The sequence below is a fragment of the Megalops cyprinoides genome, chromosome 9, assembly GCF_013368585.1.
Source record: "Megalops cyprinoides isolate fMegCyp1 chromosome 9, fMegCyp1.pri, whole genome shotgun sequence".
In the NCBI taxonomy this organism is placed as follows: Eukaryota; Metazoa; Chordata; class Actinopteri; order Elopiformes; family Megalopidae; genus Megalops; species Megalops cyprinoides.
This window is the reverse complement of record NC_050591.1, coordinates 22,997,849-23,024,728: the sequence shown is the minus strand read 5'-3', so window position 1 is coordinate 23,024,728 and position 26,880 is coordinate 22,997,849. Positions and strand designations below refer to the sequence as shown.

General features: G+C 44.1%; 1 protein-coding gene across 8 annotated transcripts in view; it reads left to right on the top strand.

The window, feature by feature from the left end:
- The window catches only part of mecom (MDS1 and EVI1 complex locus), a 72,083-nt gene that overhangs the window by 33,546 nt on the left and 11,657 nt on the right, over positions 1-26,880 (top strand). The window contains exons 2-8 of one of the 8 annotated variants that reach the window (XM_036536380.1): positions 14,075-14,209; positions 18,291-18,393; positions 18,509-18,815; positions 19,055-19,202; positions 21,011-21,188; positions 23,370-24,732; positions 25,158-25,248. In XM_036536380.1, the coding sequence (XP_036392273.1) occupies positions 14,075-14,209; positions 18,291-18,393; positions 18,509-18,815; positions 19,055-19,202; positions 21,011-21,188; positions 23,370-24,732; positions 25,158-25,248 (2,325 nt within the window). Of the gene's footprint in view, positions 1-14,074; positions 14,210-18,290; positions 18,394-18,508; positions 18,816-19,054; positions 19,203-21,007; positions 21,189-23,369; positions 24,733-25,157; positions 25,249-26,880 lie in introns of all 8 variants that reach the window. The other 7 variants (XM_036536384.1, XM_036536386.1, XM_036536381.1 and 4 more) reach the window with 7 other exon arrangements.

Sequence of the window (26,880 nt, the reverse complement as noted above, 5' to 3'; positions counted from 1 at the left end):
TGTAATAGTTGTAATAGTGGTAATGGGAAAATGAATGGAGAAAACAGGGGGCACTGGAACTGCAAGAGTGTGGTCTTGTAGTAGATACATCATCTTAAGTGGGCTTATTGGAAACTCACAAATGTTCCTTCCTGCCCAGAATGCACTTGTTACAGAATCTGTTTCCAAACCCGCCTTCTTGGAAGACAGCTAACAACTGAATGCCTCAGATCTACTCAGGTTTTCACCTATTGAAAAGTTTGCACTCAGTATTCACACTATTGACCCCCCACAGTAATTACACTGCCTGGAATCCTATCAGATCTCTCCCTGGTTTATCTGCTGTTGGTCCTGTCCTAGAGTTGTTGCTCTGTCTTTCATAACCTCGGGTGTTTTTGGCTGCTCTGGGTTGGTTCTGGCTCGGCCCAGCTGTTCACTGGCTCCTCCGCTCAGAGCAGACAGACGGGCTGGGTTTCTGTGCGACTGGTTCTGAGGGCCTCAGTGCTAACCCATAACTGTTGGCAGCAGAGAGACACAGTGCCCCCAGTCTGAATTAACACTGACAGAGGGAAAGAACTCCCCCAATCGCCGGTAGCGCTGATATGACCGTTCTGCAGTCTACTCGGGTCTTTCATTTTCTTCTGAATTAATACAAAGCTGGTTTATTTGTTGCTCTTGAAATTGCTCTGTGACTTGTTCCACTGCAAGCTGTGCCTATGACCAAATTGGAAATTATGTAAAACAGGTCACTGTTGTTAAATGAGTAGATAGAATGTGAACGACATAAAAAGAGAGAGAGAGACCGTCTGAGAATCACAGTGGCTCTCATCTTATCTGTAAAAGCAACCACCAGGTGGTGTGTGTGTATGTGTGTGTGTGTTAATTTGTAAGTGTGTGTTTCTGTTGCTTTTTTATCAGGGATTGATGGAGGTACAGTTAAACGGGAAGTGAGGCAGGCAGAGAGAAAGTGTACTCAGGCTGGTGGTATAAATCTTTCAGAGAGGCTGAGGGGTGAGCAGCGCTCCAATCTTGTGGGTGGGGGTCAGGGGCGCACGGTGAACTCGCTGGAGATTACCTTAAACAGAGAGGTAATGGAACACCCCCTCCCCCACCACTCCCCCCCCCCCCCCAGGCCACACCTGCGGCAGGTCCTCGCGGAGCCCCTGAGACTGCCCGGCTGGCAGCGGACAGGGAACAGCTTGAGGTGGTCACTTCCATTTAGTTCCAACGCAGCACAGCGGGAGACAGGAGCTCGGTGGCAGAATACAAGGGAAATGCAGGGAGAGCAGGACAGCTCCATCCCAGGAACGGCGTCCCCCGGCGGCCTGCCACATCTGGTACCTTCACACAGACCCAGCTGTCGGCTGAACCGCGCAAAGCGGGAAGGGGGCTGGCTTTAATGCAGATGAGGTTTGCGAGGGATGTTAGGGAGATTGGGGAGGCGGGGGGGGTCACGCTGCTTGGGCAGCTGCAGGGTAGAGAATCCCACCCCGCCAGTGCTGTGTGTGCACTCTCTGATGGGAAAGGGAGGCCGCGCACAGGCTGCCGCTTATGGGGGCTTTTCCCCAACTTCAAACGGAACGCTGTAACGACTCTGCGCAGATCAACAGGATATTGTGCGCCACGGTTTGTGATCCTGGCCCGTTTGAGCAGGCTGCGCCTGTGTGGGACCCATTAGAGCCTAAACTGCTACTAATGAACCCGTTTCCTGTACAAAGCGGGCTGCTCTAAGGGGACTCCCAGCAGCCTCTGGGTTTAATAAGTCCTGAATCCCAGTTAAGACACTGGGATTTATCTGAGAGCCCGTACTGGTTCCAGCAGAGCCCTGGAAAAGTTAATTACGCATGATTAATGGAGTATTTTCCCTCCAGTGATATCTGAGACAGGACAAAGCTGTCACTGGCCTGTCGGGCAGAATGGGAGCTGAATGAGTATTTATGTGATGGCATGTGATAGCCCTCCTCTCACCAGCGCCGGCACTCATCAATCACAACCCACTGCTCGCAGAGCTGGGAAATTGGTCTATCAGCACGGCTGCCCCCCCCCCCCCTCCTTTCAATCAGCCCCCGGGCTACAATGCTTCTTTAGCTCACAGTCCTGACCAGCACAGGGGTCAGCACAGGAGAGGGGGAGCATGAGCCCATCCCATCCATTACAGCTCTGCTTTCTCTGTGGCAGCCGGACGACGGGGTTCTATTAAGAGCGACGTCTATTCAGCCCTGAGATTACAGCAGAGCCAGCTCCTCAGTACACCCCCCCCCCCACCCACCCCAACACACACACACACACACACACACACACACACACTCCAGGCCCCCTGTTTCCTTCTTATAGTTGTTTTACACCTCAGCGGTGTGTGCTCTTTGTTGAGGTGCTGATATCAGTAGTCGTTGTTCAAAAGGAAACGGTGACTGTTACGGAATGAACAGGAGGGAGGAGTTAGTGATCCTCGAACTGTGTTCTGGTAGGATGTGGATGGCTACTCATTTGTTTTATCTTGCACATGGAACAGCATTCAAATGCCTGCCTCCCAGTGCTGCATCTCTGTCCACAACCTTAAGGAGAAGCGTTCAAACTTAGAACACCTAATCCTACTGAGACCCCTCCAGTATTATCAACACCACACACCATCGATTACATCATAAAAACGGGTCCCCGCAGATTACATCATAAACATGAGCCAACGCGCATTACATTCGCACTCCTCTCTTGTTTAAGAAGCTCATTTGTTTTCCCTCACAGAAGAGACTCTTCATTTACTGAATATGTGTTAGCACTTGAGAGAGCTAGAGGAACGCTGTGAGGGTCATGACCCCTGCTGAATAGATGGGGGTCTTCCTGTCGAGGTGAGAGAGAGAGACAGCGCTCCTGTCAAACAAACAGAAATTGAATACGTTGTGTTCTATCAGGACGTCCACACAGTGTACACACTGTCACAGCTTGATTACGAATATCTTCACTTCTATAAACAGGCCGACTGAACAAATTACTCACAGAGAAGGAGTGAGGGATGCAAGGAAGGTGGAATTTTCTTCCCAGTGGCCAGGAGTCTGGTTTTCCGGGACTTGGGGGTAGGGGGGGTGGTGTTGTGACAGTTAATTTCTCAGTCGCTGATAGTCTGAACCCGGCAGACATGCAGTGGGCTGGTGAGACCGGAATACTTCTGTGGGGCCAGCATAATCAAGTCCAACTTCCTCTAATTCAAAAACGATACACATTTAAAAAGGCAATCGATTTGGTTGATGTATAATAGAGATGTATTTTGTTGAGTGTGTAAATGCCTTCAGCCTGTGTAGATCATGGATCAGTCAGGAGAGGGTGTGTGTCAGTCTGTCACACTTAATATTGTTTGTGTGTATGTGTGCAAACGTGTGAATGTATGAACAGGTGCCCACTTCTGAATGCTGAACTCTGCTAACTTTCAACACAGAAGTATGTTCTTGTTGTTTCTTAGCTTCTTGGGCAGAGTTGTGAAGAGAAAGTGAAAGAGTAACTGTGAACCCCCCCCCCCCCCAGAGCAGCATGTGACATTCACAAATGTATACCTTTACACCCGGCCTCTTCCCAGTGTGACACGCCACCTGGACCAGGCCCAACTTGCTCGCTCCCAGGCCACCAGCTGCCGGCTGAGACGCGGCCAGCACGGGGCGTGGGGCAGGCGTGCGGCCTTGGCACCTCTCAGACGTTGCCGGGAGAAATGGTCTGGTCATAGTCCAGCGGCGCTCCATTATTCTGCTCAGAGACAAACATCGATCCCTCCGTCCCTGGTGACGAGACACTGTGCGTGATTGATCCCCAAATCAGGCCCTCACAACACAGCTCCATAAACACTACAAGCGCTGATCATAAAGGCTGATTTATCTTCAGCCAACCTCAGCCTCTGCTCAGAAAATTACCCCAAAACTGGGTGACATTACAATGATTGGTCTTGAATTAAATAGCCTTTGAGTGTGTCACTCAATCAAGTCTGACTTTTTTAAATGTGGTTGTGTATGATTACAGAAAATCTCTGGATTAGCCTCACAGACTAGCCTCAGACTTGATTATAGGTACATTTGGGCTATAGAGACAACGGTAGAAAGATTTAGTGATCCACAGTAGCTATGGCTGGTGACCCAGTAGGGCATATCTGGTCATCCAAAATATAAAGATTTGGAGATCTACAGTGGGTAGATTTTCGTTCATTTAGTAGATTTGGTGATGCACTCAGTAGACTGGTAATCCATTGTGTAAATTTGATGATCCAGTCAGTAGATTTGATGATCCACAAAACTGGATGATCTCCAGTCTGTTCTGGACTCTCTGACAGGGGCCAGAAAAAGCAGAGACACTGCCAAAGAAAAAGGAAATTGTGGGGACATTACAGAGACGTTATATGGATGTTGAAGCAGACACTCTCAGAGGACCACTTTCTGTTGAGTGATTCCTCACAGGAAGTTGCACTCCAGGCTGGTGTGATCTAATACACAGGCTTTTGTCAAGAGCTTTTCCCTCATTGCCTTGGGTAAAGCTAGACCTGGGTTAAATATAAACCTCTGGCTGACTGATGGTGTCCTCTAAAGCTAGTATCTAGCGAAGATATCTAGTGTACAAGTTACACCACATTTCTGCTTTTTTTAACGTGAGTGCTGCCTTGAGTTTGTGTGTTATCTGAGATGGGCTTTAAAGAACACACACACACACACACACACACACACACACACACACACTGCATAGTATAAGGTGCACTGTGGGTACTTGTAGACCTAAATTAAATTTCCCAGTAGAGTTTCCTTTTTGCATAGTCATCATGATACAGGGGTGTGAAGGAATAGCAAAATCTGATATGTGGGATAATGGCCCAGCTTTTCTGCATCCCCTTTCAGTCAGTGAAAGTCACAGATTGAAACATTCAAATGACAGACAGGATCTGGGACTTGGCTTCATGATGGCTGGCTAAAGGTTTACATACTGTAATCATCTCACCAGAGAAGAAGTGAACCCCAGAATCCTGTCCCTTTAGTAGGTGTTGCATATTGAGTGTAGAGTGCTCTTGTAAGATCTGTGGTTTAGATTTATGTATTCCGAGTGTGGTAGTCCCCTCCAGGGGAGTCCAGAGGCACAGAACAAATCCTCTGTCCTGTCTGCATGTCCTTCCCTCTCCCCTTCACACGTCACCAACCACACACTCCACACAGCGCCCCCAACAACCGATGTTCCACACATGCACACAGACCTACCTTGATGTCAGATACTTCCCTCCTCCCCCCACCCCCCATAGTCATACACACAGCATATTCATCCCTGCTAAGATATGTGTGTCTCTCTTTAAGGCAGACACCTGTCTTGCTCTGATCCTCTTAGAATAGTGTTATTTTGTTTTTTGCCTCCTGTGAAGAAGCAACGTGTAGGAGTGTGGCACAGTAGCCTACTGTGGACAGAAGCATCACTCCATTTGATTACATTAGGAAAAGTATTGTTTCTATTTCTTTTTCTTATCCGCACAATAGTTTTACCTTTGGAGTTAACCATGGAAGCACTTGTAAGTGATAAACTATTGTGTGGAGAAAAAACTTTACATGGATGGCTATGTGTCGGCTATGTGTGCGCATGCTATGCAAATCCTTCCATAACACCTGCTTTTTCAATGGAGTGAAGAAAGCCACAACTTTTTTTGAATTACACCACTTTATCATACTTTATTACACATAGTACACTTCAAATTAATTCCATTGCTATTTCTGAAATCCAGCTTCGCCTGATTTAATACCTGAGGTTGCTGTATAATGGGTCTGTGTTTTTGCATTGGGGGTCTGCCGTCACTCTGAGAGAATGAGCTGGTAATCTAGGGAACATGTAACCCCCTGGTCCCCATGCCAGACCCTGTAAGCAGGGGAAATTTTCCCAGCAGATATCTCACATAAAGTATTAGCCTTTAGACTTGAGATTGTGTACTAAAATCATGCAGTTGCGGTATCAAGTGGCACTTTGAACGAGGCCAGACAGCTCTGTAAATGTAACGAATGTGCAGAGGGTACGCTCATCATCTGAAGTAAGCAACTACGTTCTTTTCCACCTTCTCTACTTTAAAGTTAAAGATGATATCTATGAGCGTTTAAGAAGCAATTTGTTCTCCCTGCAGCAGTAAACAGCACACACTAATTACCCTCCTTCGACCCGGGGGGGCTTGTTTAAGTTTCCAGCGTGTTCCGTGTGTACGCGCTTTCCCCCCACTAAATTTATGTTTTAAAAACGTTACCTTTGACTTGGTGGCGGACTTTATCGCACCCCGTGGTCTGCACACACTGTGCTCTGTGTTCGAATGCGCTGAGGAGGAAGTATTTGTGATGATTACAGTCTCTGACTCCTCTCTGCCTCAATAAATCCCCTTCGCACAACATTCCTGCTTCAGAGAGCTGCTGTCGAAACACGGGAAACACGGCAAAGGACACTTCAACCAATACATTAATTTCAGGGACCACAGCGGAATAATTTTCGACTTTGGAGGCCAACTTTTTGCTCTTAGTTTACACATTTTACGTTGAAACAGTGCTCAGTACCAGGACACAGTGCACCTTGGGCATTGGTGTACAGAAAAAAGTGAGCATGTTTACATGAAGATGCCCACCTTCATGTAAGTGGATAAACATACATTTGGAATATAAGTTTTCATCGTTTTATATAGAACACATGGCGTCACATGGGAGCCTTGGCATTGCCCTAAACCTTTCAGGTTTAATACTTAAGTTTCAGTCGTGCTTGTTCAAAAAAATTGCATCTCTACGTATAGGAGTTGATTGTGTGTGTATGAATAGTATTTATATGTTGTGTTATTGATTATTTAAGTTCTCGAGTCTGCAGTCGGCTGTCCCCTCCTAAGTGTGTGAAAACCCCTCGATGCAAGGATGAAATGCGCCCAACTGACCAACTGACCAGTTGAGAGAGTTGACAGTTCTAAGAGAGGGTAGAGAGTGGAAAAGACCCTGCAGACAGTGCAGAAATGATGAGGCACTAATACAGAAAACACACAGGACCCTCTCCTCAAAGGCCGCCGAATTTGTAGGAAATCGCCCTCTCCTGGAATGCCTGGCTGACCCTGGCAAATGAAAATAATCAAAAGTAATTAGAAGTGCGCTGGTCTGGTCGTGAGAGCCCCGAGCGGGAGGGTAAACATGGCGGCTGCACTGCGCCGCTGGGACGGGCCGGGCGGAGGCAGGGGTGCGCTGACCTTGTCCACATAAAGCTGTGATTTATGAAGTGCAGGGCACAGCAGCGGGGCTCCTGTCTTCTCCTGGAGAACCAAATTACTGAGGTGGAGATTAACACGCGCTCGCTACGGGCCTACTTCCAGACCAGGGAAATTTTTTATTTACATTTTTCCCCTTTCATTTCCTCCCTTTTCTTTTAATGGTAATTGGCCCGCGAGGAAACTGCTCCTAAACTGTAGATTTTTGGGAGAGAGGGCCTGTGCGTTGCTCTGGCTGTCGGGGTGCATACACGCACCATACATGCCTCACACCTCACATAACTACTCCAAGTCACTCCACGTGCCACGAATCACCTATTCTGAAAGTCGCTCCTGAGCGCATAGTTACGTAGCCTCTTACTCGGACTCGGAACCTGCGGTTCCCAAAATGTTTTGATCAAGTGTATGGCAGATGTACAGCTGATACAGCTAGTTCACATTTTCCACGCAACCATTATAAATTCAGACAATAAGAGTAGCAAAAAGTATTTAAAAATCGTTTTAACGTGAATATTTGGTACGTAGAGACATGTAATTGATAACGATTTAGACACAATGTATTTCTTTCTGATGCGGATTATAACCAATTTCAGGCAAATGTGTATTCTTTCAAAAGCGTATTTCATGTAAAATCTTAATAGTTATGTGTCGCATTCTGACATCGTTTTACTATAGTGTGAGCTGGTTTTATTAAATCTGTGAATTTCTGTGCCACTCTGCATTTCCTTTCTTTCTTTATTATTATTATTATCATTATTATTATTATTATTATTATTTCAGTTTCATGTGGTATCCGTTATAATTCTGCTTTGGATTTTGAGGTGCACTCTGAAAATCCGTGTCAAAAGAGCTAATTACAATTTCAATGATTGATCATACATAAAATAATAAATGCAAATGTATGAACATACTGAGATGTCAAAAGGAAATTGTGTGGGTTGTGCGTATGCACAATTTTAGTTTACAAGAGGGCGAGTTCCCAAATGACAGGATTTGATAACGGGTCAAGTTTCTGCTATGATCAAGATGTAGATTTTAACGTGGGCGTATTGTCTTTCCACACTTTGGATCAGCCAAACGTCAAACACATCATTCACAAATTCTTTTAAAAGTACTAAATACAACACAAGTTTTTAACTAATCACAAAAGTTGTGTGTTTATGTGTATTGAGTCGTATTCGTTAGACTATTGATTTTGAATGACTTTTGCTATTGCTTGCATTGAATCGCCCTTCACTTATAATATATATTCCAGAGCCGCCAATCTGCAGGGAAACACAATGGACGCTTAATTTAAGTTATTTCAGCTTTTCACGTGTGTCAGTGGGAGGTCTATACCAATGAATGGTTGAAATATTTCATTGGATTTTACCCGCGATATGTTGTTCCTTTTTTTCCTGAAGGATGTGGTGGAATGCTTCTTACACACAGGGTTTCCATTAGACCGGCTCTGGGGCTTTAGGGACGCCGGAGAAGGCGCGCTGCTTCTCGGCATCAGTTTTCGCCCTTGTGGGAATATCCTCCATGAAGCGGTCTAATGCTTTAATAGACTGACTAATATGCTGACTTACTGTATGTAAACAAACCCAACAGTTTAAATCTTTTCAAAAACGGGACCGACGTACTTCTGGAGACAATGGTTGAAAGGCTTTTGAATACGTCTTAGATTGATGAGGCTTAAGTCAAGCAAGTCTCAATTAACATAAGCTTTCCCGCCATATCGAATGTAATAAATCCATACTAGGACTTTCGGAAACTTCTTACAATGGAATACATTTTCCAAAATGTCGCATTAAAATTCTGCTTTAACGGGGTTGCGCAGCTAATACAAACAACCATGCAAATTAATAAACATCAAAACTGGTGAAGAATTAGATGGTAGTTAAAATGTATAAATGATTTCCGGAAGCGTCCTATTTAAAGACGCATTAAAAGGCAAGAAGCAGGGTGTGATTTAAAAAGGGAAAACTCCCTCTAGCAGGTTTGTTGCTCTGTAATGTGTTGATAAACAGCTGTTACATGTTGGTCAGATAGAGGGTTTAACTTTAAAAGGGGCAATTGAAAAGACACTGTATGAGCATGCAGGATTATATAAATACAAGGATATATGCAAACATAAACAGTTATGCTTTATAGTAATAGTCATACATATTTGTCGTGGTGTATCTGCAACTTTAAGTAATTAACTTGCCCATAAGATAACTAATTCTCTTTTCCACTTGATAAATTATAAATCTGAGCATTTTATTATCGGTCGTTCAGGTGATTTTCAGTTCAAGGCTATACAACTGAATTTTTCATATTCCATTTAGCGATTTTACGCCCAAGCATAGATGATGTTATATGCGGCAATTCTGCGGACATGCAAGCAATGACCCCCCCCCCAAGACCCCCACCCTACCCTACCCTTCGTTTCTGAGCTTGACTGATGCGATTTACGGAGGTACATAGGGAAATTCGTTAGGTATGTAAATATGTGTGTCCTGGCATTCATGTAACTAACCATGAATACACCAAATTTACCATCCCCCCAACCCTAAAAAAACGTACATTTGCTTAATATCTGCCTTTACGGCATAAAACGGTGTGTTAAATTTGAACTCTGCTCCAAAAAGTTTAGTCATTGCAGAGCGCCACCTCCCGACAGATATATCTATATGCACTGACAGCACTGGTTCCAGTCCTATCACTTTTACCCCAATTTACCCCGGACCTGGTACTGATACCACAAAACCCTTTGTTTATCCGCTAACGTTTCCTCCTTTTCAGAAAGGACTGAGCAGTCTCTATCAGAATCCTCGATCAGTCCCGCAGAGTCCGCGCGCAATCACTTTCCCAGATTACTTGTATTTAATACACAATGAATCATAAAACAAATCCCTCATCCTGACAGGAAGAAAATAGAACAGCTCATAGCTCGAGCTTTCCCAATTTATGGCTAAATTAAAAAAGGTTCCAACAATGGACAAGTCGAGGAAAGGCAGGAAATCAATGGCCGGCGAACCGGGGTCTCTTTTCGGTTCTCAAGCAGCGCAGAGTATGGGAATCTCTGGCGAGGTCCGGCTTATTTACACGTGATTTTTCCTGTCCTTCCTACGTTTGCTCTGCGATTTTCTAAAACAATGGGCATTATCTGAAATAGAAGTTCAATGCCACAGATAGCGGGCCACTGAGACATATTAATCATCTTCTCCTCGCGTTCACCCCCCCCCCCCCCCCCCCCCCCCAGACAAGCTTGAGAATTGAACTTCGTCCTTTTCCCCGCTTCCAAACTGCTCTGCAAGTTTTATACTTGCACTTTTTATTGTTTCAATTTATTTTGTAGTTTATTGTTTTAAATCATATTACTTAATAGCTGTATGGCTACGTTTACGGCTATAACGTGTGGTTTCGAATGCTATTAGTGAATATTATTAATTTATTAATTAATTAATTTTCACATTAGTTGATGGAAGTGGAATTCTAGAGATTGCAGTATAACTTGCACATTAAAGTGTAGAAATTCTTTTTAAAAATAGGTCTTTATTTCAGGTGTCAGTTGGTCGTAAATTCAAGAACACACATAGTTCTCGTTCAAAAGTTTGTCATTCATTTGAATGCGGACAACGGAGATTGGAGAAAGAGCTGCCCACCCTCACCTGTGAGTGTCCGAAGCCATTCTGTTCTAGGGCTCAGGGTAGCATTCTGTCTGTCCCATGCAGCAGGTGTAACACGAATGGCACGAGGGGAAACAATTCAAATTGATATTTAATTCCAAAGAAGAGCTATGGTGATTTGTTTTTAAATTTTAAATTAAAAGCTACCATAAACTGAAACAAGCTGCGTATATGTTTTGTGTTTAAAGTATTTTTTTTGTGTTTGTTTGTTTGTTTGTTTTTGGTGTGTGTGTGTGTGTGGGGGGGGGGGGGGGGGGGGGGTTGGGGGTTAGTAGTATTTTGCACGATGTATCATGTTTAGGTTCAGACACACCACCCCCCTTCCATCCCACTCCACCCCTCTCAACACACACTCTCACACACATCATCAAAAAGGAAAATGTGCAAGATATCATGAGTGGTTGATGGTTTTATCAACGAACGAAATTTGGGGCTGCTGCATTCGTAGTCAATCCAATAGGACCCTGTCCCGACCTTTCTCTGACCTCTCCTCTCCATGCGGGCTGCTGTCACTTTAAAAATTTACTGAAGGGAGCGTCGTTCAACTTCCGATCGCGGACAGGCAAGATAGCCCGGACCGCATTGCTCTGTATGGATGGGCGAGCAACATCCTCTTTAAAGAGACAGTCCGTGAAATAGAAACACACATATCATACAGACGGGATACGAAAAAAGGTGGGCGATTCTGCCATCTCGCTATCACACGGTGAAAAAAAGGAAAGGGGCACTCCCCGTCCGCTCTGCTGCGGGACACCTGGGAGTTCCACTGAGGGACGGACTGCTGGTCTGGGATGAAGTTGGAAGAAGTTAATGTGCCGGGGGATTAACTTGATGTCCAGTTGACAATAAGAGAGAAAGTGAAGAAAGCCCAAGGGTGTGAAAAAGAGAAAGAAAAATATCCAGTTCTTTAAATCTCAGGGTATTTTTTAAAACGAGGGTATTTTAAGAAGCCAGGACGTTCAACCCTTGGAGCACGAACGACCTAAACGGTTACCTTTGCACATCACTGGCGATCATTGTGATTGTTTTTTTTTTCTTTCTTTCTTTCTTTCTCCACCACGACTGAAGTTTTTTGTTTTTCTGGAAGTTTTTCTGACCCCCAGTCCACCTGTAATATTTGCCGAGTAAAGCAAAAGCGCCGGATTTAGGACGGTAAGATGCAGCTCTCTTCTCTTTCGTTTCAGAACAAAATTCAGACAAGCTTGCACATACTCATAGCCTGTTTTGGACTCGTGCGTATTGCGGCAGAATGATACTGAATTGGCCATTCATCGACTTTGGCAAATTAACAACACTGCTTGTAAAATTAAAACACTTATTACATCTTAATAATTCAGCGTATCATAACAACGTTTTGTTATTAGAATTAATGTGCGGCGAGTTGGGTGAAAAAGTTTTTTAATGTGATATTTTGAATATGAAATTTCGTTTGCCGCTTAATTTACCCTTTAATCGCATGATTCTTAAATGTGTGAAGTAGATTAGCAAGCGTTGCTGTTCATCTCTCATTACCGTGTCCTGTGTGAGTGACAGTCCCGGTTGGGGTACAGAATTGTTTGAGGACAAATGCGGTAACTTCTGGGACAATACATTTTTGCATTTATCATTGGAAAAGTCCGCAGTGCGACTGTATTCTCGATTTTAGTTTGGAATTAAATCGTTTTCATCGCCTGTTGTTGAAGCCTACTTTCGATACTGAAAAACCACCGTTGTTTTTTTTCCAGGTAAATAATTATATTGAACATGATGTAATGACAGACACCGATTGTTTATTTAAAAAATAATTATGCATTTTTATTTGCGTCTGTATATTTGCAATATTATTAAATAAACAGAATTTAGCCTTGTGTACACTTTTTGATGAGTTTAATATGTGTGAACTCGTCAAATACCTTTTTTAAAAATTAGACCTGTCTGCAAAATTGAATTTTATCATTTATGCATGTTAAAATAATTTATAGGCCACATTAATCTATACATTTATGTATTTAAAAATATATACTTTTCTCTAGGCTGCATGAAAAGCTGTGATGTTTTTCAAATTGTTGACAGTTAAAATGTAGTACAATAAATTTTTTCGAAGCCTGGAAGCTGAATTATATTTGCTGAGGAATCGGTGTGTGTGTGGAGGGGGTTGATTTATTGTAGATAACAGTTTACACAAATACATAGTAAGTAATTAAGTAATGTCAAAAACAGATATGAAAATAGCGTTTCTGCGATATTCAGAGAATTTAGTTTGCTGCAAGTTAATGGTCCGAAACAACGCATTGGAACTGATTTGATTTGCATGTTGTAGACCTCTTAGAGGTTAGATAAACTCTGCAGATACTTTTGGCCCCTTTCAGGTCCACAGATAAGGCGCTTTTGTCTGATTCCGACTGGCCATGAAAACTAGTTTTAGTGAGAGACTTTCAAGCATCAGCGCGAGCGCCCTATCTGTACCGAAAACATTTAAAACTTATTGGAGAAATAGTTAGGTTTTCTTTTCCATTAGCTAGTTCATTACGAAGTTTGAGAAAAATAGATTGTAATATTCACAACGTAATACGTTTTAATTATTCAAAAACTACCCAATTTAAGTATGAATGCTTGACTTCAAGTATATCATGCTTTAGCTGATTTATTGGTGTATGTCTTCTTTGCAAATCTCTGTAAATGTGTTTTACTCTCTCAAACATTTAGGTAAATTATTTTTAAAAAATGACTGATGATTGTTCGGTTTATGTTCTAGAAGTGACATTAGAAAAATTATGTTGAATTAATGAATCATATTTAATGTACTACTAAAACATGCACAGTACAGTTAGCTGTGTGCTTTTAAATGTCCAGGAGAGAGAACATTTGAGAGAATTTTTTGTAAGGGTTCTGTGTATGCCTGTGTGTGAGTTTGTTGTGTCTCATTATTTGTATTCATTTCTCAGTGTTTAAGTGTTTTCATTGTGTGTGTAGAAATTATATGCATCAGTTAATGTGTATTTTTGTTTGTTTGTGAATCTCAGTTTATGTGTGTGTGTCAGTGTGCATGTTTATATATTTCTGTATGTGTGTGTATGTGTGTGTGAGTTAGGTGTGTGTGTGTCAGCTTAAAAACTCACAGTACTAACTATATGGTCTCTCTGTGGGAGGTATGCGGTCTGCCAGTGAGGACACAGTAACCTGTATAGATAGAGATCACAGTTTGATCCATGTCTCTCGCTCTGTGTGTGTTCAGGCCTTGGATGAGTCGGGCCATGTGAAGTTCTGCTCGGATGCCAGCCAGCCTGATATCGGGAGCTGGCTGAAGCACGTCCAGTTCGCCCCACTAGCCCACCAGCACAACCTCACTGCGTGCCAGCGTGAGGATCAGGTATGTGAGGAGAGTGTGTGTGCCCAGGAGGGAGAGGGGGAGGGGGTACGGCATGCCCTCATGCCCTGCTCACTGTTGTGTTAAAAGGTATTGTTGTGAGCTAACACTCAGATATCGTCCTGCCCTGTTCACCTTGGCAGCACCTTGTTTGTGCGTCTGTGAGTAAGAGTATGGAGTATGTGCGTATGTTTGTGTGTGTGTGTGTGTGTGTGTGTGTGTGTGTGTGTGTGTGTGTGTGTGTGTGTGTGTGTGAAAGAGAGAGAGAGCAAGAGAAAGGGAGAGTGTCTGTGCGTGTTGATATTTCTGCGCACCTTACAACCTCATGATAAACTCTGAAATATTTCAGGAACGTGACAATCCCATTTTCATCACCTCTCTACAGAAATATTTCTTTTTTTTCTCTGGAGAAGCATGAGCATGGTTGCAAGTGTGAGGTCAGGCTTCTATGGCTCGTGTGCATATGTTCACATCTTTCTCTTTTAATAGATACAGTATTTGTAGCAGATTGTTAAGGCCAGGCTTTTGATGGATTGGCCGTGTTTGTGTTTCAGTTAACATACATTTACAAAGAGGAGGCTTGATTCCATGTGAGCTGGAAACACCAGACGATGGCCTGGTTGTGAAAAATAGAAAATACACACAAGCCTTAGTCACCTCACATGTGCATTTTTAAAAATGAAGGTGTCTAATGTAATGGCCAAACTTTTTTTTTTTCTCAAACTCACATAAGACCTTAAACTGGAATTACACCTCAATTACAGCAAGCAGATCTCCCAGCCACGCACATCCTTTCTGGAATAAAACTGGAATGTACAACATGTGACTGGATTCAGTCAAATGAATAAATACAATCAATAAATGAACAGATATATAATTAATCTATATTAATTATGGCTATGCTAATTATAATGTAATTATTATAATGTCCATTATAATGAATTAGGATAATTGTTGATGATGATAATGACAAATATGATAACAAAATAATTACTATCATATTATTATTATTAATATAATTATTATTATTATTATTGCTACTGGTAGGATTGTATAACAATGAAAATAATAGTTTATCAAAATATCAAAACAAAAGAATATAGTTTTGTGTTAGGGATGATTACATACTCAAATAAATGTATTCATGTAATAGTATTAGCCTTGTCTGGTTATTCTGAGCTAGGGCTCAGTCAGAGCACACTTGGTCTCTTTCTTCCATCGGGTCAGTCATCATTTCAAATTACACATTACAGCTCACTGACAAAGGCAGGCATTTCAATGAACTGATCAAGTGGGCATGAAGCCTCATGAATTAAATAAGACAAACGTGGTGAAATCAAAGTGCTTAGATCAGTATCTCTACCTGTGTGGCTGATCCTCACTCTAACCCATCTGATTGTACTTGTGTGCCTCTTCATGTCTCTCTGTGTCTGAGAATGTATCTGTCTTCATGTGTACGTGTGCATGTGTGTGAGCATGTGCGCGTGCATGTCTGTGTGAGATTGCATGTGAATGTGCATGGCTGTGCATGTATACATACATATGTGTTTGCATGTTTCTGTTTGCATATTTGTGTATGAGTGGGTATGTATGTCTTTGTGTGTAGCTATACACATGTGCAAGTGAATGTGTGTGCGCTCATGGACATGTGCATGAACGTGCGTGTGTCTGTGTGAATTTGCGTGTATGTCTGTGTGTAAGTGTGTACACTGGCCCTGTCTTGGTCCTTCTAGAGAATAAAGTTGTGGGTGGCCAGGTATGCAGCGCAGAGGCAACACAGATAACACTGCTCAATAGCTGTGAGTCTAACAGCAAAGAGAAGGCTTTGAAGTCAGCGATGATTATCACCTGCTTGCATTAAGATGGTTGTTAGAGATGAGCATCGCATGTTTGTGTTGAGGATTACGATGAGGATGATTATAGGACAAAAATGATAGGGACGTTTCTCAGTGGTATTTCTAAAAAAAAAATTAAGTAGTTTTAGATCCCAGTTATTTAAATTAATATTTCATATGTTATGAAATATTGCAGTTGCCTATTTGATAAAACTGTGTAGGGGTGTTCAAATAATTCGATTTCTGTGGAGCTATATTTCTGTGTGTATAAACATTAAAAAAGAGTTAATGTGGTGCTTTATGTTTTGTATTCATTATCATATCTGTATGGTTTAATAAGTGAGATAAACAGTCTTTAGGTCTGCAGTTGCCTAGAGTGGTGGATGTAATGACCAATCGTTTTCCAAGCAACACTAGGAAAATCACCTTCATTGTTTGTACAGGTGACTAATGATTTCAAGGTGACGAACAGCACTGAAAATAGTGTCTGATTCCTCTGTAGGCAGGGAGTCATCTGTGAAACCAGTTTTTAACTCATGGACTTATAGTGTTAAAAGCTACAGATAGAATCTTCAGAATATACTGAGATACTGCGCGCTGTGTGTGTGTGTGTGTGTGTGTGTGTGTGTGTGAGGGTGAGGGTGTTGTTTCACTGTGACTCTGGGGTGCTTCTCTCCCTGAAGTGATAAGGACAGTAATAAAGAGTATTGAGAGACCAGCCCTGTCAGGGTTCAAGGATTTGGGATTTACCTGGAATTTCCTGGAGGAGGAGGGGTAGGGGTGCTTGTGAATGTGAGTCATCATGTGTGTTTGCGTGTGTGTGTGTGTGTGTGTGCGTGCGGGTGGGTGGGGGTCAGCACAGGCAAACTCTGCCAACCTGTTATTTTTCTGACTCATTTTGAGCCTGGTTCCAACCTCAGGAAAACACATCATTGTGGGACTCTGAGAGGAGAATAGAGTCATGGAATGCTCTTTCTGATTGGTGTACTGAGGGCTGTGACACATTCTAATTGGCAAACAATGACACATGCTAAGTGATTCATGGACCACTGTGACACAGATTCTGATTGGTGCACTGAACACTTTGGCAGTCTGTTACTCTCTTAGTCCTCTGTATCTGCTGCTTGTGCCTCAGACCCCTACCCTCACCACCCCCCACAGTTCTTCTGCACCTCTGTTTGTCAAGGAGCCTCATGCCAAGGCAACAAATGGATAGTGTCTATACAGAACTGCCAGATTGTGTCCCTCGTACGTGGGTGCAGATACACACAATAATCTGGAATCCTGACAAGTGGCAGGATTTTGCCCCCTCTCTCACAAGAGGCAGCTACAAAAGTGCTGTTGGGATCAATTTACAAACCGCAGCAGTGCTCCAGACCTCAGGCCTGTATCAGTCTCCCCACACAGACAAACAAAAGCCCTCCAGCTATATTTCAGCTTCTCTGTATTGTTTGAAAGTCACAATATTATTATAGCTCATAAGTGTGAAGGGTAGAGGCACGTCAGGGATATCTGTGATCAGCAGGAAAGAGGGCAGGACTGTGTTCTCAGAGGACTGGGTCTTGTGCTCAGTTCCCTGCATTCTTTCAGGAACAATGGGAACCCCAGTTATCCCTCAGATCGCAATAACCTGCACTTTCTGTTCCTGCCTGGCCCATGTCATGTGGAGGCATTGAAGGTCTGGCTCTGAACTATCTTCAAGGGCAGTGTCTCTGTAACCTCTGTGTTTCCGAGAAGCCCCTGTCTCACTCTAATAAGTCACAATCCAAATGTCAACGCAGCTCAGGACAGGAAGTTAATAAGTTAAACCTTCAAGCAGTGCCAAAAATAACGCGCTCTCGATTGTTCGCGCAGCACCATTGTGTTTGCAAGGGAAGTCAAACAATTCCAGAACCTTTATGCTGCTCCATGCATGTCTGCTCACTCTGTCAGACCCATCCGGGTACATAGGGTGTTGTGATCACTGGGTGTGGCTCTTATTATGGGGAACATTGATGTATGTACCTCTCTGCAGTGGATTTAGTGAAGTAAAGCTCTCTCTCCATTTTATTTAAAACTGAAAAAAGAAAGTATGATGTAATTTTTTATATTTCTTACACTTCTGTCCATTCTTCCGTTTCATTTACCACCTTGGGTGCATGTTTGTTATGACCAGATGGGTGAGTCTGTTTGTTGATGTGCATGTGTGTGTATGTGTGTGTCTGTGCCAAGTGTCTTAATTTCCCTTAATTTTCTGTGTGTTTCTGTAGATATTGTACAAGGTAACGCGTGACATTGCCCCCGGAGAGGAGCTGTTACTGTACATGAAGACAGAGGAGCGTTCATGTGAGACCATGGCTCCTGATATTCACGGTCAGTTTCAGACCCCAGACCACACATGGACACAGTCTCTCACACACAGAGAATTACACTCTCTCTCTCTCTCTTTCTCTCTCTCTCTCTCTCTCTCTCTCTCTCTACCCCACAGAAGAGAGACAGTACCGGTGTGAGGAGTGTGATCAGCACTTTGAGTCTCGGACCGAGTTACTGGATCACCAGAAGCAGCCCTGTGGGACACCCCATTCTGCCCTCTCCCTGGGGGACCAGAGCCTGCCCAACCTGGCAAGCAACGACCTTCACCACCATGACCTGCGGGATTCCCACGACCTGCACGACCCTCACGACCTGCGCGACCCCCGTGACCTTCACGACCCTCATGACCTGCGCACTCGCCATATCCCTCACAGCCTTCAAGAGTGTAAGGAGTGCGACCAGGTGTTCCCCGATGCCCAGAGGTGAGGTACCTTCCGTGACCACCTGTACCATTTCCATCCCTCCTCCTTTACCCCCCTGTATTCTTCCTAACTCCCATTACCTTGTGTTTAGCTAAATTGTTCCATATGAGGTGATGCTGTATAACATTCACCTGCAGGTTTTGTGTTAAATAAAGATGGGAGAGAAAATGTGAGCTGGTTGGATGGTTGAGCTGGATGTCTGGTTGTGACAGCTGTGTGTCTCCCTGTCTGTCTTGCAGTCTGGAGGCACATGCCCTGACACACTCAGAGGAGCGCGAGTATAAGTGCGACCAGTGCCCCAAGGCCTTCAACTGGAAATCAAATCTGATTCGCCATCAGATGTCACATGACAGTGGCAAGCACTATGAATGTGAAAACTGCTCAAAGGTACAGTGAAGACTTTAGCTGTTATGATCACATTGCCTTTGATTACTGCCTTTAAAGTGCCAGTTTACTTACACACTAAACAGTCACATAACAACAGACACTAGACAGAGACCTCCTCAATTTCTGACTTTACCAGTTTTATCAAGAGCTGTGAGCATTTTTTCCCAAGCAACACGTCAACAAATTTCATCCCCATCCAACTGTGTAGGATAGTTTTTCTTCCACTGTGTGTGATTAACCAGAAAGACTGTGGGTAGGAACATTTGCCTGTGGCTGAATGAAACATGTAAACTTGGCAGTACTGTTTGTGATGCATATGAATATTACTAAAACATTTCCCAAATACAGTACATTTACATGCCAGTGTACTAAGGCAGAATGAAATCGCTAATACTAGTTGCTAAGGATAAAGCAATGTAATCAGTATGAAAAAACACTTTTCTATAAACGTGACAAGTATGACTTAATTCAAAATGGCATGCAAATGGATGAACTTTTCAAATTTTGGAAAACTTTACTAAACTGGCATTCAGGCAAGAGGCTTCAAAAACAGCTTTTGATTTCTTTGCTAAGAACACAGAACAGCTAATACATCTGGAGAAGTCTGAGGAAATTCTCTTAAATCTGTGCAATGATGAGACCAGCTTGGTGAAGTCATGCTATCCATGCACATACAGAGGTGTTACCAGCCGTTGGGTTCTCAGCCACAACAGCCTGTCTACAGTCAGGGATATCAGAGCCCTCTTTAAGTCACACATAGCTAGATCCCTTATAGCATTGTTCAGAAATATGGGATTCCTTTGCAGCCAGAGCACATAAGGGGACCTGAGCCATAGTCCTCTGAATGAGACATTAAAAGATATTACAACGCTGTGATATTACAGGTACAATGTCAGTTCAGTAATATATGTGGGATCTTTGTGATTCTTTTAAAATGAAGAGTGTGATACTTATCACTTCTACTGTTCCAAATAACTCCTTAACAAGCTGACACACCATTCCAACCCAGACCTTTATTTTTCATTGAGGCATGCTAACAATTAACAAGAGCCATCACCGTGACCTTCATTTTGACTTAGACTGTAAACCTGCCCAAGCTCAGTTTTCATGTTGCGTATATGCTTCATTCACAGCAACAACAAAATTGTTGTCTGGCAGTTTTTTTACTTGAGAGATTTGCGCATCTGAACATTGCACATCTTATATTCTCTGCCTTTGTCTCAGTCTCAGAAGTTTTCTTTTTTTTCTCCACTGTTCATGATATGGCCATATTATGTGCTCGATGAAGAGTTTGTCTTGATGTGTTCAAAAATCAGACACTTTTGAATTTACAAGAGAATTTAGAATATGTGTACTCTATCAGCAATATGAGTGCGTTTGTAATTGTTTCATATGCTTGACTGATAAAAATAGTGTACATCCATCCTGCGTTTTGTACATAAGGACAGACATCGAAGTAACTCTATGCACATTTAAGGAAGGCCCTTGGCAGAGAGACCATGACAGTAGAAGTGCAGCATTCCTGAGCTCTGTAATGCAATGCCAGAGGATTACAGAACTTTCTGCTTTTCAGAGGGGTTTCTTCATCTCTGTAAACATCTAAATGCTGCCTGAAAAAATCCTGTCAATTCAGTAGATGGAAACCGTTTTTTTTTGTTTCCACTGCCAAAATGTCATTTGCCACAGAAGGTTGTCTGCTTGTGTGTGTGTGTGTGTGTGTGTGTGTGTCTGTCTGTCTGTCTGTCCGTATGTATGTGTCTCCAGAGGCTCAGGTGGGTGACCCCCCCCTTTGTCCCCCTCCCCAGCAGGTGTTCACGGACCCCAGTAACCTGCAGAGACACATCCGCTCTCAGCATGTTGGTGCCCGGGCACATGCCTGCCCAGACTGTGGCAAGACCTTTGCCACTTCCTCAGGGCTGAAACAGCACAAGCACATCCACAGCAGCGTCAAGCCCTTCATATGTAAGTCCCTAAGACCCTTCATATGTAAGTCTGCACACTTTTTCTAGTTCTTTCTTAGATAGAAATCCCCTCCCCCCCTTTGTTGTTGTGTAGCCATGGGTAAGAAAGTGTAGTAGTAGTGTAGTAGGCTACTGTGGTCAATGTTATTGTGTAACTCTACCTCTTGATAACGATCATGAAAATGTAACACTTGAACGATTGCAATGTTTACATTTGAATGTTATGCATGAACTTGCATGGCTAATCGTGTGTGATATTGTGTTAGCTCATTTTTATCTTTTAAGATTCAAATATAGCTGAAATGAATGTTGGTTACCAAAAAACATTGAAATTAACACATGCAATTTCTCAGATGTTAGTAAACTGAAATTATATTTAACAGTTTCTGCTTTACAGGAATTCACAGTTGCTCGGCTGTAGATGATTGTGTGAACACCAGCTTTCTTACATTACCCTCAACACAATTCCACAAAGTAGTAGCCTTCATATAGGAACCCACAAACACTGATCCCTCCCTTATTCACTAACCTGCACACAGTGACCTCCTCTCATCCGTCAACCCCATCACACCAGATAGAAAAAGTCTGGTGACTGTATCCCTTCCTCTTTCTTCTTTTCCCTGAGCCCCAGCCTCATGAGTTACTCCACCTGGCGTTTGTATGTGTGTGTGTGTGTGTGTGTGTGTGTGTGTGTGTGTGTGTGTGTGTGTGTGCGTGCGTGCGTGCATGAGTGTGTACGTGTGTGTGTGTGTGTGAGTGTGTGTGTGTGTGTGTGTGCATGCGCACGCGCATTTGTGTGTGTGCACAGGTACGTACACGTGTGTGTGTGTGTGTGTGCACGTGTGTATGTGTGTATGTGTGTGTGCACGTGTGTGTGTGTGTGTGTGTGTGTGTGTGTGCGCACACGTGTGTATGTGTGTGTGTGGTGACAGAAATGTACTGTGTCTGTATGAAGGACAGTTGCTGCTGTTGCCCTAGAGAGCTCAGCCCCGATCATTTATTTAACTAATCAGCTGTGATATTTAAACGCTAAAGGAATGTGTTTATAATATTTAGTTACAGTTTACAGTAAGCTGATGTAAGGGCTGACACAAGTGTATGGTGTATGAGTTCTCATACTCATGTGGCCTGCAGATCACACCTATGTGTTTTTCTGTGGATAAAGAGAAGGTGTGAAAAAGTCAATGTTTAAAAGACTGGGGTGTCATAATGGATTCAGATCTGTCAGAATCTTGACATTTTGTTAAAGCAGGGAGCTGGGTTATATATGGTTAAAAGCATAGAGTGTATAAGTCAAAGGAAGTTGTACGAAAGTTATTCAATGCCTTAGTCAGACAACAGCTAACGTAAAAGACTGTTCAGTGTTGGTTATCATGTTATGAAACACATATACACTGTGTTTTATATTGTGTGTGCATGATAGTGCATGATTTGGTATGTGTGATATGTAGAGGGAGTAATATACTGGGTCCTATACAGTGTATGGAGTGTGGGTTGCAGTGTGTGTGTATTATAATCTGTCTGATACAGAGTAGAAAGTGTGATACGGTGTCATGCTGTGGAATTTATGTGTGTGTGTGTGTGTGTGTGTGATGTAGTGTATGATGTAATGTATGTATTATAGTGTGTGTGACACCCTGCCAGCAGAGGTGCCTCCTTGGGGGCTTGCTGGTGTGGGACTCCAGGAAGACTCGTGCTGGTGGAGCAAGGAGGGGAAGTGACAGACAGGAGTTCAGTCCATGGGAACCAGGATAGGATTCATTCAGCTCAGCTTCCTTCTCAGGCTTAAAATAGAGTCATTGTGCTCTTTGTGTCTCTGTGCGTCTCCCGGCGCTGGAGACAGCCATGGGAGTGCTGGCTCCGCTGATGTGCTCTTGATATGCAGGTGACAGGTGGCACAGACCCAGAATGAGGAGCCCAGTCATGGCCACGGCCTGATATAGCTAGCACCAGAAGACCCATTACACCCCCCTCAATTAACTCACTCACTCTGTGTGTATGGATGGAAGACATAGTGTGTTTTCAGACCTGCCAGAGAAGGTCTGAAATTAAAACAGATATTCTGAAACAGTCTACTTTGAGCAGACATTATTAGTGCCAGCCTACCTAAGCCCGTAGCAGCATGTTGCTGAAATGAGCAGCAGCTGACGTGATGTTTGTACTGCATGTCTGAGAGAGGCGTGTTTGTCTCTCTGTGTGTCTCCAGGTGAGGTGTGCCATAAGTCCTACACGCAGTTCTCCAACCTGTGCCGGCACAAGCGCATGCACGCTGACTGCCGCACGCAGATCAAGTGCAAGGACTGCGGCCAGATGTTCAGCACCACCTCATCCCTCAACAAGCACCGCCGCTTCTGTGAGGGCAAGAACCATTTCACGGCGGGCGGGTTGTTTGCGCAGGGCATCTCGCTCCCTGGCACCCCCACGCTGGACAAGTCCGCCATTGGAGGGGTCGGCCACAGCGGTGCTGGCCTGGCAGACTACTTTGGGGCAAACAGGCACCACGGCGGGCTGACTTTCCCCGCTGCCCCTGCCTTCCCCTTCACCTTCCCTGGCCTCTTCCCCTCAGGACTGTACCACAGACCCCCCCTCATCCCAGCCACCTCCCCAGTGAGGGGGCCCACAGGTACCGAGCACAGCAAGAGCCCTCTCTTGACCCCTCTGCAGGGGACGCAGGGTGCCCAGAACCTTCTGAAGACACTCTGCAAAGAGACACTCCCCAACGATCCCCAGGGCGCCGAGCACCAGACGGAGAGCTCCAACAAGCAGAGGCACGTGGGTAAGCTGAGCGACCAATCAGAGAGCAGCGACCTCGACGACGTCAGCACGCCCAGCGGCAGCGATCTGGAGACGACGTCCGGCTCAGAGTTGGAGAGTGACCCGGAGAGCGACCGAGATAGGACCAAGGACAACGACAGGGAGGTGGACCGTGAGAGAACCAGAGAGAATGGAAAACCACGGAAGAGGAAGGCCGGGAGCCCCCAGCACCTGCCCTCTGTCGCAGGCCACGCCCTCTTTCCCCCAACACTGGATGAGCACTCGGCTGTTTCTGGCGCCGTCAACGACTCCATCAAGGCCATCGCCTCCATTGCAGAGAAGTACTTCGGCTCCTCGGGGCTCGCCGGTTTGCAGGACAGAAAGGTGGGGGCTCTGCCGTACCCTTCCATGTTCCCCCTGCCTTTCTTCCCAGCTTTCTCCCCCCCTGTCTACCCCCTCCCCGAGCGAGACCTACGGCCCCCACCCCTCAAGCTGGAGCCACAGTCACCCCCCTGTGAAATGAAGAAGGGCCAGAGCAGGAACTCCGAGTCACCTTTTGACCTCACCACCAAGCGCAAAGAGGAGCGGGCACCTCCGTCCGTGTCCTCGAAGCCGGGGGTGTCACTTTCGGCTGGTCAGGACCAGCCCCTGGACCTAAGCATGAGCAGCAGGAGCCGGGGTGGGTCAGCCAAAGGGGACGAGTCCAGGAAGAACCACATATTTGGAGAGGAAAAGGCAGAGGTGGTGACACCAAAAGCAGACTCCTCGTTGCAGCATGCCAGACCCACACCCTTCTTCATGGACCCCATCTACAGGTAATGTGAATCTCCAGGGTGTAGCTCCACCCAACATACCCCCCACCCCCGAAAGGCAGTCACTTTGGTCTCCAGCATTTGGTGAATGGCTCATAAAGAAGCAGAAATCTACTCTTTTTGAAGAATACTGTGTGATAGAGGATGTTTTGCATGCAGAAAAGAATAGAATGGTTATATCAACTTGTATAAATTCATAGGGTGATTATATTAACATATTTATTAGCATGGGTATATTACCATGAAAGAAGTAATAGAATACATCTATTAGCATGTAAGAACTGATGGAGTGAGTAACATGTTTGCAGGTAACAACTCAATAAATCTATTAGTGCATAAGAACTAATGGAGTGGGCATATAAGTAACTAAGAACTGATGCAGAGGTTGATGTTTTTGCTTGTAAGAACTGATAGAAGTGGTATATCAGCAGGGTTGAGAAGAGGAAGATGAACGATCCGTTTGAGGCTCTTAAAGACAAGTACATGCGACCGGCACCTGGTTTTCTCTTCCATCCACAGGTTGGTACTTTCAACATTGTCCTATCATTAGCTGCTACATCAGGGACAGCATGGCTGTATTTGTGTGTGTGTGTGTGTGTGTGTGTGTGTGTGTGTGTGTAAAAAACAAGAAGACAGGCCCTAACCCTAACCCAAGACTACAAAACAATAATGAAAACAGAATAACTGTAGACATGGCAGGATCCAGTCAGGCTGGGTTGGAGGGTCCAAAACAGAGCCCCGCTCAGAAAACAGTCCTAGCTCCATGCTGAGATTTGGATCAGATTTCAGGACCACCTGACCGCTACGTGGTCCTGAAATTAAATCACAGCATACTGGAGCTCGAGTCTACCCATGCGTTGAGAGTAATGCGGTGCACTGACACTTTTTGCACAGTTGGTTCAAAGTCTGTCTTTGATTACAATAAAAAGCATGCCATTATAAATCACTGCCAAGCAGTCTTTTGATTGACTGTTCCTGCCTCTGGTCTTTGAGTCTGTGTTTGATGTGTGTCGAGATATAAGTACCCTTTCCTCTATGTGTATATACTGTATTTTACTGAGCTATCTCTCAGCTTGTTCTAACCAGTGACCAAACTGAACATCTTCATTAAAAACATAACTGAGAAAATGATCAATATTAACAGTAATGTTTTTCCAGTGAATGGAGGCCAGATGTTTTTGATATGGTATCTGTCCAGATAAAATGTTAAGACATTCACACATTGTGTGCAGTTTTGAAGTTTAGAAAGGAGGAAGGATGCAAACCAGAGATGTAGTCACCTCGTGCCGATATCATCCACGTGCATTCGGTTATATTTTCAGTTTTGTTTCAATTTCAGCTGGCTTTTTTAACATGACAAACAGTTGAGTTGTACAGTTGTGTTGCCAAAGCACATATTATGAAGCAAGATAAGCAATACAATAAGACAAGAACACAATAGCACCAGTGAACTGCAATGATAAAAGATAGTCCAATCAAATACTGAAGAATACCGGTTGAATTAAAAAATAAAGTGATGCAAAATAAAGTCATTGACATAAAAAGACAGTGTTCTATTTGAAGTGTTTAAGGTTCGAGCAGGGTGCTTCTGCATCTCACTCTCCCTCAAAGCTTTCTCCCTCCCTCCTTTTCTTTCTCTCCCTTTTTTCTCCTATTCTTCCTCATCGTCTACCCTGCTCCCTGTCTCTCCCTGATTGATGTGCTAAGTCTTCCCCTGTGCTGTAGTTTATCAAGGGTCCTCCCCTTGTACAGTACAGTAGGAGTCCCTTGAGGCAACAGTGAGATATCCCCCCTGCCCCCCTTCACCAGAACCGGAGTGTGGACCAGGAGGCCCAGTCAGGGAGAGCATCCACTCATGCAACACCTGTGTGACCAATGTTCTCTGTCATATGATAGAGCAATGCTGGGGATGCTGTTTCTCTGACACGATTGCAACCTGACAGTGTGTTTACATTAGCCCCAAGTCCTGAATGTTGCTGGGTGTGTTTTTTATATCACCTTTAGATCCCCCTGAGCCCATGCTGGTTCTGGTCTCTGCTGGCTCCCTTTTCCGCAATGATCCGCGCAGCCAGAGGGGCCCAGTGGAAACAGGCATGCCTTTTCCCTTTTGTGGAATGAAAGTGATGTGGTAAAATGTGTTAATGTCAGTGC